At 40.6% G+C, this 14,231-nt stretch overlaps 1 protein-coding gene across 8 annotated transcripts in view; it reads right to left on the reverse strand.

The window, feature by feature from the left end:
• The window catches only part of LOC110523102 (islet cell autoantigen 1-like protein), a 114,106-nt gene that overhangs the window by 51,233 nt on the left and 48,642 nt on the right, over positions 1 to 14,231 (reverse strand). For 6 of the 8 annotated variants that reach the window (XM_036972477.1, XM_036972476.1, XM_036972472.1 and 3 more), the window contains one exon: positions 9,724 to 9,882. The exons of the other annotated variants lie outside the window; for them this stretch is intronic. In XM_036972477.1, the coding sequence (XP_036828372.1) occupies positions 9,724 to 9,882 (159 nt within the window). The remainder of the gene's footprint in view (positions 1 to 9,723; positions 9,883 to 14,231) is intronic. 8 annotated transcript variants of the gene reach the window in all.

Consider the following 14,231-nt stretch of genomic DNA (forward strand, 5'->3'; position numbering starts at 1 on the left):
ATGTAACTAGTAGAAAACACCTCTGAATAATATACATCAGGGTCTGGTATGTAACTAGTAGAAAACACCTCTGAATAATATACATCAGGGTCTGGTATGATCCCAGTAGAAAACACCTCTGAATAATATACATCAGGGTCTGGTATGTAACTAGTAGAAAACACCTCTGAATAATATACATCAGGGTCTGGTATGTAGCTAGTAGAAAACACCTCTGAATAATATACATCAGGGTCTGGTATGTAACTAGTAGAAAACACCTCTGAATAATATACATCAGGGTCTGGTATGTAACTAGTAGAAAACACCTCTGAATAATATACATCAGGGTCTGGTATGTAACTAGTAGAAAACACCTCTGAATAATATACATCAGGGTCTGGTATGTAACTAGTAGAAAACACCTCTGAATAATATACATCAGGGTCTGGTATGTAACTAGTAGAAAACACCTCTGAATAATATACATCAGGGTCTGGTATGTAACTAGTAGAAAACACCTCTGAATAATATACATCAGGGTCTGGTATGTAACTAGTAGAAAACACCTCTGAATAATATACATCAGGGTCTGGTATGTAACTAGTAGAAAACACCTCTGAATAATATACATCAGGGTCTGGTATGTAACTAGTAGAAAACACCTCTGAATAATATACATCAGGGTCTGGTATGTAGCTAGTAGAAAACACCTCTGAATAATATACATCAGGGTCTGGTATGTAACTAGTAGAAAACACCTCTGAATAATATACATCAGGGTCTGGTATGTAACTAGTAGAAAACACCTCTGAATAATATACATCAGGGTCTGGTATGTAGCTAGTAGAAAACACCTCTGAATAATATACATCAGGGTCTGGTATGTAGCTAGTAGAAAACACCTCTGAATAATATACATCAGGGTCTGGTATGTAGCTAGTAGAAAACACCTCTGAATAATATACATCAGGGTCTGGTATGTAACTAGTAGAAAACACCTCTGAATAATAAACATCAGGGTCTGGTATGTAACTAGTAGAAAACACCTCTGAATAATAAACATCAGGGTCTGGTATGTAGCTAGTAGAAAACACCTCTGAATAATATACATCAGGGTCTGGTATGTAACTAGTAGAAAACACCTCTGAATAATATACATCAGGGTCTGGTATGATCCCAGTAGAAAACACCTCTGAATAATATACATCAGGGTCTGGTATGTAACTAGTAGAAAACACCTCTGAATAATATACATCAGGGTCTGGTATGTAGCTAGTAGAAAACACCTCTGAATAATATACATCAGGGTCTGGTATGTAGCTAGTAGAAAACACCTCTGAATAATATACATCAGGGTCTGGTATTATCCCAGTAGAAAACACCTCTGAATAATATACATCAGGGTCTGGTATGTAACTAGTAGAAAACACCTCTGAATAATAAACATCAGGGTCTGGTATGTAACTAGTAGAAAACACCTCTGAATAATATACATCAGGGTCTGGTATGTAACTAGTAGAAAACACCTCTGAATAATATACATCAGGGTCTGGTATGTAACTAGTAGAAAACACCTCTGAATAATATACATCAGGGTCTGGTATGTAACTAGTAGAAAACACCTCTGAATAATATACATCAGGGTCTGGTATGTAACTAGTAGAAAACACCTCTGAATAATATACATCAGGGTCTGGTATGTAGCTAGTAGAAAACACATCTGAATAATATACATCAGGGTCTGGTATGTAACTAGTAGAAAACACCTCTGAATAATATACATCAGGGTCTGGTATGTAGCTAGTAGAAAACACCTCTGAATAATATACATCAGGGTCTGGTATGTAACTAGTATAATATACATCAGGGTCTGGTATGTAACTAGTAGAAAACACCTCTGAATAATATACATCAGGGTCTGGTATGTAACTAGTAGAAAACACCTCTGAATAATATACATCAGGGTCTGGTATGTAACTAGTAGAAAACACCTCTGAATAATATACATCAGGGTCTGGTATGATCCCAGTAGAAAACACCTCTGAATAATAAACATCAGGGTCTGGTATGTAACTAGTAGAAAACACCTCTGAATAATATACATCAGGGTCTGGTATGTAGCTAGTAGAAAACACCTCTGAATAATATACATCAGGGTCTGGTATGTAGCTAGTAGAAAACACCTCTGAATAATATACATCAGGGTCTGGTATGTAGCTAGTAGAAAACACCTCTGAATAATATACATCAGGGTCTGGTATGTAGCTAGTAGAAAACACCTCTGAATAATATACATCAGGGTCTGGTATGTAGCTAGTAGAAAACACCTCTGAATAATATACATCAGGGTCTGGTATGTAGCTAGTAGAAAACACCTCTGAATAATATACATCAGGGTCTGGTATGTAGCTAGTAGAAAACACCTCTGAATAATATACATCAGGGTCTGGTATGTAACTAGTAGAAAACACCTCTGAATAATATACATCAGGGTCTGGTATGTAACTAGTAGAAAACACCTCTGAATAATATACATCAGGGTCTGGTATGTAACTAGTAGAAAACACCTCTGAATAATATACATCAGGGTCTGGTATGATCCCAGTAGAAAACACCTCTGAATAATATACATCAGGGTCTGGTATGTAGCTAGTAGAAAACACCTCTGAATAATATACATCAGGGTCTGGTATGTAACTAGTAGAAAACACCTCTGAATAATATACATCAGGGTCTGGTATGTAACTAGTAGAAAACACCTCTGAATAATATACATCAGGGTCTGGTATGTAACTAGTAGAAAACACCTCTGAATAATATACATCAGGGTCTGGTATGATCCCAGTAGAAAACACCTCTGAATAATATACATCAGGGTCTGGTATGTAGCTAGTAGAAAACACCTCTGAATAATATACATCAGGGTCTGGTATGTAACTAGTAGAAAACACCTCTGAATAATATACATCAGGGTCTGGTATGTAACTAGTAGAAAACACCTCTGAATAATATACATCAGGGTCTGGTATGTAGCTAGTAGAAAACACCTCTGAATAATATACATCAGGGTCTGGTATGTAGCTAGTAGAAAACACCTCTGAATAATATACATCAGGGTCTGGTATGATCCCAGTAGAAAACACCTCTGAATAATATACATCAGGGTCTGGTATGTAACTAGTAGAAAACACCTCTGAATAATATACATCAGGGTCTGGTATGTAACTAGTATAATATACATCAGGGTCTGGTATGTAGCTAGTAGAAAACACCTCTGAATAATATACATCAGGGTCTGGTATGTAACTAGTAGAAAACACCTCTGAATAATATACATCAGGGTCTGGTATGTAACTAGTAGAAAACACCTCTGAATAATATACATCAGGGTCTGGTATGTAACTAGTAGAAAACACCTCTGAATAATATACATCAGGGTCTGGTATGTAACTAGTAGAAAACACCTCTGAATAATATACATCAGGGTCTGGTATGTAGCTAGTAGAAAACACCTCTGAATAATATACATCAGGGTCTGGTATGTAACTAGTAGAAAACACCTCTGAATAATATACATCAGGGTCTGGTATGTAACTAGTAGAAAACACCTCTGAATAATATACATCAGGGTCTGGTATGTAACTAGTAGAAAACACCTCTGAATAATATACATCAGGGTCTGGAATGTAACTAGTAGAAAACACCTCTGAATAATATACATCAGGGTCTGGTATGTAGCTAGTAGAAAACACCTCTGAATAATATACATCAGGGTCTGGTATGTAACTAGTAGAAAACACCTCTGAATAATATACATCAGGGTCTGGTATGTAGCTAGTAGAAAACACCTCTGAATAATATACATCAGGGTCTGGTATGTAGCTAGTAGAAAACACCTCTGAATAATATACATCAGGGTCTGGTATGTAGCTAGTAGAAAACACCTCTGAATAATATACATCAGGGTCTGGTATGTAACTAGTAGAAAACACCTCTGAATAATATACATCAGGGTCTGGTATGTAACTAGTAGAAAACACCTCTGAATAATATACATCAGGGTCTGGTATGTAGCTAGTAGAAAACACCTCTGAATAATATACATCAGGGTCTGGTATGTAACTAGTAGAAAACACCTCTGAATAATATACATCAGGGTCTGGTATGTAACTAGTAGAAAACACCTCTGAATAATATACATCAGGGTCTGGTATGTAACTAGTAGAAAACACCTCTGAATAATATACATCAGGGTCTGGTATGTAACTAGTAGAAAACACCTCTGAATAATATACATCAGGGTCTGGTATGTAACTAGTAGAAAACACCTCTGAATAATATACATCAGGGTCTGGTATGTAACTAGTAGAAAACACCTCTGAATAATATACATCAGGGTCTGGTATGTAGCTAGTAGAAAACACCTCTGAATAATATACATCAGGGTCTGGTATGTAACTAGTATAATATACATCAGGGTCTGGTATGTAACTAGTAGAAAACACCTCTGAATAATATACATCAGGGTCTGGTATGTAACTAGTAGAAAACACCTCTGAATAATATACATCAGGGTCTGGTATGTAACTAGTAGAAAACACCTCTGAATAATATACATCAGGGTCTGGTATGTAGCTAGTAGAAAACACCTCTGAATAATATACATCAGGGTCTGGTATGTAACTAGTAGAAAACACCTCTGAATAATGTACATCAGGGTCTGGTATGTAACTAGTATAATATACATCAGGGTCTGGTATGTAGCTAGTAGAAAACACCTCTGAATAATATACATCAGGGTCTGGTATGTAACTAGTAGAAAACACCTCTGAATAATATACATCAGGGTCTGGTATGTAGCTAGTAGAAAACACCTCTGAATAATATACATCAGGGTCTGGTATGTAACTAGTAGAAAACACCTCTGAATAATATACATCAGGGTCTGGTATGTAACTAGTAGAAAACACCTCTGAATAATATACATCAGGGTCTGGTATGTAACTAGTATAATATACATCAGGGTCTGGTATGTAACTAGTATAATATACATCAGGGTCTGGTATGTAACTAGTAGAAAACACCTCTGAATAATATACATCAGGGTCTGGTATGTAGCTAGTAGAAAACACCTCTGAACAATATACATCAGGGTCTGGTATGTAACTAGTAGAAAACACCTCTGAATAATATACATCAGGGTCTGGTATGTAGCTAGTAGAAAACACCTCTGAATAATATACATCAGGGTCTGGTATGTAACTAGTAGAAAACACCTCTGAATAATATACATCAGGGTCTGGTATGATCCCAGTAGAAAACACCTCTGAATAATATACATCAGGGTCTGGTATGTAACTAGTAGAAAACACCTCTGAATAATATACATCAGGGTCTGGTATGTAGCTAGTAGAAAACACCTCTGAATAATATACATCAGGGTCTGGTATGATCCCAGTAGAAAACACCTCTGAATAATATACATCAGGGTCTGGTATGTAACTAGTAGAAAACACCTCTGAATAATATACATCAGGGTCTGGTATGTAACTAGTAGAAAACACCTCTGAATAATATACATCAGGGTCTGGTATGTAACTAGTAGAAAACACCTCTGAATAATATACATCAGGGTCTGGTATGTAGCTAGTAGAAAACACCTCTGAATAATATACATCAGGGTCTGGTATGTAACTAGTAGAAAACACCTCTGAATAATATACATCAGGGTCTGGTATGTAACTAGTAGAAAACACCTCTGAATAATATACATCAGGGTCTGGTATGTAACTAGTAGAAAACACCTCTGAATAATATACATCAGGGTCTGGTATGTAACTAGTAGAAAACACCTCTGAATAATATACATCAGGGTCTGGTATGTAACTAGTAGAAAACACCTCTGAATAATATACATCAGGGTCTGGTATGTAGCTAGTAGAAAACACCTCTGAATAATATACATCAGGGTCTGGTATGTAGCTAGTAGAAAACACCTCTGAATAATATACATCAGGGTCTGGTATGTAACTAGTAGAAAACACCTCTGAATAATATACATCAGGGTCTGGTATGTAACTAGTATAATATACATCAGGGTCTGGTATGTAACTAGTAGAAAACACCTCTGAATAATATACATCAGGGTCTGGTATGTAACTAGTAGAAAACACCTCTGAATAATATACATCAGGGTCTGGTATGTAACTAGTAGAAAACACCTCTGAATAATATACATCAGGGTCTGGTATGTAACTAGTAGAAAACACCTCTGAATAATATACATCAGGGTCTGGTATGTAACTAGTAGAAAACACCTCTGAATAATATACATCAGGGTCTGGTATGTAACTAGTAGAAAACACCTCTGAATAATATACATCAGGGTCTGGTATGATCCCAGTAGAAAACACCTCTGAATAATATACATCAGGGTCTGGTATGTAACTAGTAGAAAACACCTCTGAATAATATACATCAGGGTCTGGTATGTAACTAGTATAATATACATCAGGGTCTGGTATGTAACTAGTAGAAAACACCTCTGAATAATATACATCAGGGTCTGGTATGATCCCAGTAGAAAACACCTCTGAATAATATACATCAGGGTCTGGTATGTAACTAGTAGAAAACACCTCTGAATAATATACATCAGGGTCTGGTATGTAACTAGTAGAAAACACCTCTGAATAATATACATCAGGGTCTGGTATGTAACTAGTATAATATACATCAGGGTCTGGTATGTAACTAGTAGAAAACACCTCTGAATAATATACATCAGGGTCTGGTATGATCCCAGTAGAAAACACCTCTGAATAATATACATCAGGGTCTGGTATGTAGCTAGTAGAAAACACCTCTGAATAATATACATCAGGGTCTGGTATGTAGCTAGTAGAAAACACCTCTGAATAATAAACATCAGGGTCTGGTATGTAGCTAGTAGAAAACACCTCTGAATAATATACATCAGGGTCTGGTATGATCCCAGTAGAAAACACCTCTGAATAATATACATCAGGGTCTGGTATGTAACTAGTATAATATACATCAGGGTCTGGTATTATCCCAGTAGAAAACACCTCTGAATAATATACATCAGGGTCTGGTATGTAGCTAGTAGAAAACACCTCTGAATAATATACATCAGGGTCTGGTATGTAACTAGTAGAAAACACCTCTGAATAATATACATCAGGGTCTGGTATGATCCCAGTAGAAAACACCTCTGAATAATATACATCAGGGTCTGGTATGTAACTAGTAGAAAACACCTCTGAATAATATACATCAGGGTCTGGTATGTAACTAGTAGAAAACACCTCTGAATAATATACATCAGGGTCTGGTATGTAACTAGTAGAAAACACCTCTGAATAATATACATCAGGGTCTGGTATGTAACTAGTAGAAAACACCTCTGAATAATATACATCAGGGTCTGGTATGTAACTAGTAGAAAACACCTCTGAATAATATACATCAGGGTCTGGTATGTAGCTAGTAGAAAACACCTCTGAATAATATACATCAGGGTCTGGTATGTAACTAGTAGAAAACACCTCTGAATAATATACATCAGGGTCTGGTATGTAACTAGTAGAAAACACCTCTGAATAATATACATCAGGGTCTGGTATGTAGCTAGTAGAAAACACCTCTGAATAATATACATCAGGGTCTGGTATGATCCCAGTAGAAAACACCTCTGAATAATATACATCAGGGTCTGGTATGATCCCAGTAGAAAACACCTCTGAATAATATACATCAGGGTCTGGTATGTAGCTAGTAGAAAACACCTCTGAATAATATACATCAGGGTCTGGTATGTAGCTAGTAGAAAACACCTCTGAATAATATACATCAGGGTCTGGTATGTAGCTAGTAGAAAACACCTCTGAATAATATACATCAGGGTCTGGTATGTAGCTAGTAGAAAACACCTCTGAATAATATACATCAGGGTCTGGTATGTAGCTAGTAGAAAACACCTCTGAATAATATACATCAGGGTCTGGTATGTAACTAGTAGAAAACACCTCTGAATAATATACATCAGGGTCTGGTATGTAACTAGTAGAAAACACCTCTGAATAATATACATCAGGGTCTGGTATGTAGCTAGTAGAAAACATCTCTGAATAATATACATCAGGGTCTGGTATGTAACTAGTAGAAAACACCTCTGAATAATATACATCAGGGTCTGGTATGTAACTAGTAGAAAACACCTCTGAATAATATACATCAGGGTCTGGTATGTAACTAGTAGAAAACACCTCTGAATAATATACATCAGGGTCTGGTATGTAACTAGTAGAAAACACCTCTGAATAATATACATCAGGGTCTGGTATGTAACTAGTAGAAAACACCTCTGAATAATATACATCAGGGTCTGGTATGTAACTAGTAGAAAACACCTCTGAATAATATACATCAGGGTCTGGTATGTAGCTAGTAGAAAACACCTCTGAATAATATACATCAGGGTCTGGTATGTAACTAGTAGAAAACACCTCTGAATAATATACATCAGGGTCTGGTATGTAGCTAGTAGAAAACACCTCTGAATAATATACATCAGGGTCTGGTATGTAACTAGTAGAAAACACCTCTGAATAATATACATCAGGGTCTGGTATGTAACTAGTAGAAAACACCTCTGAATAATATACATCAGGGTCTGGTATGTAACTAGTAGAAAACACCTCTGAATAATATACATCAGGGTCTGGTATGTAGCTAGTAGAAAACACCTCTGAATAATATACATCAGGGTCTGGTATGTAACTAGTAGAAAACACCTCTGAATAATATACATCAGGGTCTGGTATGTAGCTAGTAGAAAACACCTCTGAATAATATACATCAGGGTCTGGTATGTAACTAGTATAATATACATCAGGGTCTGGTATGTAACTAGTATAATATACATCAGGGTCTGGTATGATCCCAGTAGAAAACACCTCTGAATAATATACATCAGGGTCTGGTATGTAACTAGTAGAAAACACCTCTGAATAATATACATCAGGGTCTGGTATGTAACTAGTAGAAAACACCTCTGAATAATATACATCAGGGTCTGGTATGTAACTAGTAGAAAACACCTCTGAATAATATACATCAGGGTCTGGTATGTAACTAGTAGAAAACACCTCTGAATAATATACATCAGGGTCTGGTATGATCCCAGTAGAAAACACCTCTGAATAATATACATCAGGGTCTGGAATGTAACTAGTAGAAAACACCTCTGAATAATATACATCAGGGTCTGGTATGTAACTAGTATAATATACATCAGGGTCTGGTATGTAGCTAGTAGAAAACACCTCTGAATAATATACATCAGGGTCTGGTATGTAACTAGTAGAAAACACCTCTGAATAATATACATCAGGGTCTGGTATGTAACTAGTAGAAAACACCTCTGAATAATATACATCAGGGTCTGGTATGTAGCTAGTAGAAAACACCTCTGAATAATATACATCAGGGTCTGGTATGATCCCAGTAGAAAACATATCTCTCTCCCTGTGAGGCTCCCAGGGAGAAAGAGATGTGTGAGGCTCCCAGGGAGAGAGAGAGATGTGTGAGGCTCCCAGGGAGAGAGAGAGATGTGTGAGGCTCCCAGGGAGAGAGAGAGATGTGTGAGGCTCCCAGGGAGAGAGAGATGTGTGAGGCTCCCAGGGAGAGAGAGATGTGAGAGGCTGCTGGGCTGCACACCTCCAAACCCCCAGGGACCACCAGAGGCTGCTGTGGTCTGTAGAGGGGCCAGAGGCTGCATGGAGGAGGAGAGGCCAGGCTGGGGCTGGTCACAGGCCAGGAGTAAGAGGTCGTCATCGGTGCTGGCTGTACTGAGATGCCCACTGAGGTCACACAGGGCTGGGGAACAGGAGGATGGTTAGAGAGGACAGGGTTGGGGTACAGGAGGATGGTTAGAGAGGACAGGGTTGGGGTACAGGAGGATGGTTAGAGAGGACAGGGTTGGGGTACAGGGGGATGGTTAGAGAGGACAGGGTTGGGGTACAGGGGGATGGTTAGAGAGGACAGGGTTGGGGTACAGGGGGATGGTTAGAGAGGACAGGGTTGGGGTACAGGGGGATGGTTAGAGAGGACAGGGTTGGGGTACAGGGGGATGGTTAGAGAGGACAGGGTTGGGGTACAGGAGGATGGTTAGAGAGGACAGGGTTGGGATACAGGAGGATGGTTAGAGAGGACAGGGTTGGGGTACAGGGGGATGGTTAGAGAGGACAGGGTTGGGGTACAGGGGGATGGTTAGAGAGGACAGGGTTGGGGTACAGGGGGATGGTTAGAGAGGACAGGGTTGGGGTACAGGAGGATGGTTAGAGAGGACAGGGTTGGGGTACAGGGGGATGGTTAGAGAGGACAGGGTTGGGGTACAGGGGGATGGTTAGAGAGGACAGGGTTGGGGTACAGGAGGATGGTTAGAGAGGACAGGGTTGGGGTACAGGAGGATGGTTAGAGAGGACAGGGTGTACAGGAGGATATACTAGAGGAAGTAGGACACTATGTTGTCAACTCTTCCCTGGTCCTTAGTGTACTAGAGGAAGTAGGACACTATGTTGTCAACTCTTCCCTGGTCCTTAGAGAGGAAGTAGTGTACTATGTTGTCAACTCTTCCCTGGTCCTTAGTGTACTGGAGGAAGTAGGACGCTATGTTGTCAACTCTTCCCTGGTCCTTAGAGAGGAAGTAGGGCACTATGTTGTCAACTTTTCCCCTGGTCCTTAGAGAGGAAGTAGGGCACTATGTTGTCAACTCTTCCCTGGTCCTTAGTATACTAGAGGAAGTAGTGCACTATGTTGTCAACTCTTCCCTGGTCCTTAGAGAGGAAGTAGGACACTATGTTGTCAACTCTTCCCTGGTCCTTAGAGAGGAAGTAGGGCACTATGTTGTCAACTTTTCCCCTGGTCCTTAGAGAGGAAGTAGGGCACTATGTTGTCAACTCTTCCCTGGTCCTTAGTATACTAGAGGAAGTAGTGCACTATGTTGTCAACTCTTCCCTGGTCATTAGAGAGGAAGTAGTGCACTATGTTGTCAACTTTTCCCTGGTCCTTAGAGAGGAAGTAGGACACTATGTTGTCAACTCTTCCCTGGTCCTTAGAGAGGAAGTAGGACACTATGTTGTCAACTCTTCCCTGGTCCTTAGAGAGGAAGTAGGACACTATGTTGTCAACTCTTCCCCTGGTCCTTAGTGTACTAGAGGAAGTAGGACACTATGTTGTCAACTCTTCCCTGGTCCTTAGAGAGGAAGTAGGGCACTATGTTGTCAACTCTTCCCTGGTCCTTAGAGAGGAAGTAGGGCACTATGTTGTCAACTCTTCCCCTGGTCCTTAGAGAGGAAGTAGGACACTATGTTGTCAACTCTTCCCTGGTCCTTAGAGAGGAAGTAGGGCACTATGTTGTCAACTTTTCCCCTGGTCCTTAGAGAGGAAGTAGGGCACTATGTTGTCAACTCTTCCCTGGTCCTTAGTATACTAGAGGAAGTAGTGCACTATGTTGTCAACTCTTCCCTGGTCATTAGAGAGGAAGTAGTGCACTATGTTGTCAACTTTTCCCTGGTCCTTAGAGAGGACGTAGGACACTATGTTGTCAACTCTTCCCTGGTCCTTAGAGAGGAAGTAGGACACTATGTTGTCAACTCTTCACTGGTCCTTAGAGAGGAAGTAGGACACTATGTTGTCAACTCTTCCCCTGGTCCTTAGTGTACTAGAGGAAGTAGGACACTATGTTGTCAACTCTTCCCTGGTCCTTAGAGAGGAAGTAGGGCACTATGTTGTCAACTCTTCCCTGGTCCTTAGAGAGGAAGTAGGGCACTATGTTGTCAACTCTTCCCCTGGTCCTTAGAGAGGAAGTAGGACACTATGTTGTCAACTCTTCCCTGGTCCTTAGAGAGGAAGTAGGGCACTATGTTGTCAACTCTTCCCTGGTCCTTAGAGAGGAAGTAGGGCACTATGTTGTCAACTCTTCCCCTGGTCCTTAGAGAGGAAGTAGGACACTATGTTGTCAACTCTTCCCTGGTCCTTAGAGAGGAAGTAGGGCACTATGTTGTCAACTCTTCCCCTGGTCCTTAGAGAGGAAGTAGGACACTATGTTGTCAACTCTTCCCTGGTCCTTAGAGAGGAAGTAGGGCACTATGTTGTCAACTCTTCCCTGGTCCTTAGAGAGGAAGTAGGGCACTATGTTGTCAACTCTTCCCTGGTCCTTAGAGAGGAAGTAGGACACTATGTTGTCAAATCTTCCCTGGTCCTTAGTGTACTAGAGGAAGTAGGACACTATGTTGTCAACTCTTCCCTGGTCCTTAGTGTACTAGAGGAAGTAGGACACCATGTTGTCAACTCTTCCCTGGTCCTTAGTGTACTAGAGGAAGTAGTGTACTATGTTGTCAACTCTTCCCTGATCCTTAGTGTACTAGAGGAAGTAGTGTACTATGTTGTCAACTCTTCCCTGATCCTTAGTGTACTAGAGGAAGTAGGACACTATGTTGTCAACTCTTCACTGGTCTTTAGTGTACTAGAGGAAGTAGGGCACTATGTTGTCAACTCTTCCCTGGTCCTTAGAGAGGAAGTAGGACACTATGTTGTCAACTCTTCCCTGGTCCTTAGTGTACTAGAGGAAGTAGGACACTATGTTGTCAACTCTTCCCTGGTCCTTAGTGTACTAGAGGAAGTAGTGTACTATGTTGTCAACTCTTCCCTGATCCTTAGTGTACTAGAGGAAGTAGGACACTATGTTGTCAACTCTTCACTGGTCCTTAGAGAGGAAGTAGGACACTATGGTGTCAACTCTTCCCTGGTCCTTAGTGTACTAGAGGAAGTAGGACACTATGTTGTCAACTCTTCCTTGGTCCTTAGTGTACTAGAGGAAGTAGTGTACTATGTTGTCAACTCTTCCCTGATCCTTAGTGTACTAGAGGAAGTAGGACACTATGTTGTCAACTCTTTACTGGTCCTTAGTGTAATAGAGGAAGTAGGACACTATGTTGTCAACTCTTCCCTGGTCCTTAGTGTACTAGAGGAAGTAGGACACTATGTTGTCAACTCTTCCTTGGTCCTTAGTGTACTAGAGGAAGTAGTGTACTATGTTGTCAACTCTTCCCTGATCCTTAGTGTACTAGAGGAAGTAGGACACTATGTTGTCAACTCTTTACTGGTCCTTAGTGTAATAGAGGAAGTAGTGCACTGTGTTGTCAACTCTTCCCTGGTCCTTAGTGTACTAGAGGAAGTAGGACACTATGTTGTCAACTCTTCCCTGATCCTTAGTGTACTAGAGGAAGTAGTGCACTGTGTTGTCAACTCTTCCCTGGTCCTTAGTGTACTAAAGGAAGTAGGACACTGTGTTGTCAATTCTTACCCTGGTCCTTAGTGTACTAGAGGAAGTAGGACACTATGTTGTCAACGCTTCCCTGGTCCTTAGTGTACTAGAGGAAGTAGTACACTATGTTTTCTGGTAAAATAATGTATATTAGGGTTAGGGGTTAGAGGTTAGGGGTTAGAGGTCAGGGGTTAGAGGTAGGGTTAGGGGTAGGGGTTAGAGGTTAGGGGTTAGAGGTAGGGTTAGGGGTAGGGTTAGGGGTAGGGGTTAGAGGTTAGGGGTTAGAGGTTAGGGGTTAGAGGTTAGGGGTTAGAGGTCAGGGGTTAGAGGTAGGGTTAGGGGTAGGGGTTAGAGGTTAGGGGTTAGAGGTAGGGTTAGGAGTAGGGGTTAGAGGTTAGGGGTTAGAGGTCAGGGGTTAGAGGTAGGGTTAGGGGTAGGGGTTAGAGGTTAGGGGTTAGAGGTTAGAGGTCAGGGGTTAGAGGTAGGGTTAGGGGTAAGATTAGGGGTTAGAGGTCAGGGGTTAGAGGTAGGGTTAGGGGTAGGGGTTAGAGGTTAGGGGTTAGAGGTAGGGGTAGGGGTTAGAGGTTAGGGGTTAGAGGTCAGGGGTTAGAGGTAGGGTTAGGGGTAGGGGTTAGAGGTCAGGGGTTAGAGGTAGGGGTAGGATTAGGGGTTAGAGGTTAGGGGTTAGAGGTTAGAGGTTAGAGGTAGGGTTAGGAGTTAGAGGTTAGGGGTTAGAGGTTAGGGGTTAGAGGTAGGGTTAGGGGTAAGATTAGGGGTTAGAGGTTAGGGGTTAGAGGTAGGGTTAGGGGTAAGATTAGGGGTTAGAGGTTAGGGGTTAGAGGTTAGGGGTTAGAGGTAGGGTTAGGGGTAGGGGTTAGAGGTTAGGGGTTAGAGGTCA

Source organism: Oncorhynchus mykiss, unplaced genomic scaffold, assembly GCF_013265735.2.
Source record: "Oncorhynchus mykiss isolate Arlee unplaced genomic scaffold, USDA_OmykA_1.1 un_scaffold_164, whole genome shotgun sequence".
NCBI classification, from domain to species: domain Eukaryota; kingdom Metazoa; phylum Chordata; class Actinopteri; order Salmoniformes; family Salmonidae; genus Oncorhynchus; species Oncorhynchus mykiss.